The sequence below is a fragment of the Rhincodon typus genome, chromosome 42, assembly GCF_021869965.1.
Source record: "Rhincodon typus isolate 14 chromosome 42, sRhiTyp1.1, whole genome shotgun sequence".
Classification (NCBI taxonomy): Eukaryota; Metazoa; Chordata; class Chondrichthyes; order Orectolobiformes; family Rhincodontidae; genus Rhincodon; species Rhincodon typus.
In genome coordinates, this window is record NC_063373.1 from 6,431,534 (window position 1) to 6,434,348 (window position 2,815).

Genomic DNA, 2,815 nt, shown 5'->3' on the forward strand with positions numbered 1-2,815 from the left:
AGGGGGGAAAACTGTTCACTTATTGCAACTGGAGTGAATCCAAGGGAGGGAGCAGACTCTGCAGAGCTTGGTTCAGGTATGTGTGTCTCTCTTCGAGACATTATCATCCTTTGCTCTCTCATCTTGACACATTTCTTTATCTGGCTAAAAGATGGCCTCTTTCATTTCGTTCACAACTATAGGGATTGTTTTCTCACGTGAAAACCCTGCGAGCAATAAATTATCAAGTTGTAATGATATAATGTTAATTAAGAAATGTCCACGGTTATACTCCATATGTTTGATATATTGTTTCCTTATCTCTAAACTTTGCTTACAATTAAATATAGTGTTGTAAAGCAAGTACTGTAGTCACATCATTTATTTCCAATGATAGAGTTGATGTGTAATAAAAGTAAAGACATCATAGTCCCAGTGGGCTGCTCTCTCATTAGATAGAGATGAGAGTTGGTGGTTTAATCTGAGGGTCAATAACCTCAGCAGTGCAGGAATTGAACGCATACCGTTGGCATCACGCTACATTGCAAACTAGCCATCCAGCTAATTGAGCTAACTGACTCTGTTTTGCACTAGTAGGGCTAATAGAATAGTCTATTTAGCAATTAGAGTCCACGCTGACTTAGTCCAACAATGATTCTCATGCACCCTCAACTTCTCCTTAATTCTGTAAGTGTTTTTCCTTCAAGTGCCAGTGCAATTCGTTTTGATATCATTGATTGTATTCATGCTCTCACTATACTAACAGGGTTCCACGAACTGCACTTCTGCACTGAATGTCTAATGAACCAATAATGTGCCACGTATGTCAGTTGTCTAGACGGCCGGTTTGCAATACAGAGTGACGCCAACACCGTGGGTTCAGTTCCCGCGCCAGCTGAGGTTACCATAAAGGACTCTCCTTATCCACCTCTCCCCTCTTCTAAAGTGTGCTGACCCTCAGGTTACACCACCACCAGTCATACAATCACGGAAACAGACCCTTCGGTCCAACCAGTCCGTGCCGAACATAATCCCAAACTAAACTAGTCCCACCTGCCTGCTCCTCGCCCATATCACTCCCAACCTTTCCTATTCATGTACTTATCCAAATATCTTTTAAATGTTGTAATTGTATCCACATTCACCGCTTCCTCAGGAAGTTCACTCCACACACGAACCACCCTCCCTGTAAAAGAAATTTGCCCCTCATGTCTCTTTTAAATCTCTCTCCTCTCACCTTAAAAATGTGTCCCCTAGTCTTGAAATCTCCCATCCTAGGGAAAAGACAATTACCATTAACTCGTATCTATACCCTTCATTATTTTATAAACTTCTTTAAGGTCGTAATCTCATATGCTCCAATGAAATATGTCCCAGCCTATCCAGCCTTTGGTCTAGCCAGTCTATGGCGACATTATCCTTTCTGTTTTCTCTGATAAAATATAATTGGAAATGAACAAATTGTTATCTTGGCAATCAGCTTGAAGGTTTTCAATTCAAGTCCTGGGTGGGCATAGATTGGGTATTTTCAGGTGGATTAGTTACAGAAGGGAGAGAAATGGGGGAAGAGTTGCGTGGGGTGGAGATTTACAGCTCTTCAAAAACAAGAGATGAGAAAAAGTGTTCCACAGAAACTGGAAGTGTCTGTTCTGAATTTCTGTCCCCGACTGACTGACTGGAGATTTTGTAAACTGCTTTTCACAGGGTGTCAGAATTTGCAGACAGAAATCTGGAACTAAGTGAAAGTCTGACCGTAATCTTGATTCACCAGGACTGGAACACCATTGGGCTGTTGAATCCAGGAGGAGTATTCGTCCGTTCCATGGACTCCATGAATTCTTGCATTAGTGGGAAGGGTGAGGAGGAGGGATTAATGATCCCACATCAACATATTCACATGGGGGAGAGGCCGTTCACCTGCTCCGAGTGTGGCAAGGGCTTCCTTCAGTCATCTGATCTCTGGAATCACCAGCGGGTCCACACCGGGGAGAGACCGTTCACCTGCTCTGAGTGCGGGAAAGGGTACACTCGGTCGTCCTACCTGCGGAATCACCAGCGGGTCCACACCGGGGAGAGGCCATTCACCTGCTCCGAGTGCGGGAAGGGCTTCAATCATTCATCCCACCTCTGGGATCACCAGCGGGTCCACACCGGCGAGAGGCCTTTCACCTGCTCCGAGTGCGGGAAGAGCTTCATCCAAGCGTCCCACCTGCTGACCCACAAGCGGGTCCACACTGGGGAGCGGCCGTTCACCTGCTCAGTGTGCGGGAAGGGATTCCTTCAGTCGTGCCACCTCGTGGCACACCAGGGGGCTCACACCGGGGAGAGGCCGTTCTCCTGCTCGCAATGTGGGAAGCGATTCACCCATTCATCCAGCCTGCTGAGGCACCAGCGTGTTCACAAGTGAGCGCAGTGACTGATATTCTGCTGCTGTAAGTCACATCCAGGACTGAAACCTGTTTATTCTGACAGTGGGTGGAGCAGGAGCGCCAGAGGGTCCCCTTTCTGCTGGACTAGCTGCTCTCAACCACCCCACTTCCAGTGGGGGGCTGATGCTCTTTGAGCTTGGGACTGCATGTTCCCACTGAACTGATCCACAGAAACTGAGGAAGTAGATTTATTGTACTGTAGGGAGTAAATGGTATTTGTTCTACCACTGCGGGAGATCTAGAATAAACACGTTTGTCTCTGTTCCAGAGATAGTAGGAACTGCAGATGCTGGAGAATCTGAGACAACAAGGTGCAGAGCTGGATGAACACAGCAGGCCAAGCAGCATCATAGGAGCAGAAAGGCTGACGTTTCGGGCCTAGACCCTTCATCAGAAACGTCAGCCTT

The 2,815-nt window shown here is 46.8% G+C and overlaps 1 protein-coding gene across 1 annotated transcript in view; it reads left to right on the forward strand.

Annotated features, from left to right (window-relative positions):
• The window catches only part of LOC109922249 (gastrula zinc finger protein XlCGF57.1-like), a 25,735-nt gene extending 22,993 nt beyond the window's left edge, over positions 1–2,742 (forward strand). The window contains exon 4 of the mRNA XM_048619307.1: positions 1,888–2,742. Within this exon, the coding sequence (XP_048475264.1) occupies positions 1,888–2,386 (499 nt within the window). The 3' untranslated portion in view covers positions 2,387–2,742. The remainder of the gene's footprint in view (positions 1–1,887) is intronic.
• The last annotated feature ends 73 nt before the right edge of the window (positions 2,743–2,815 follow it).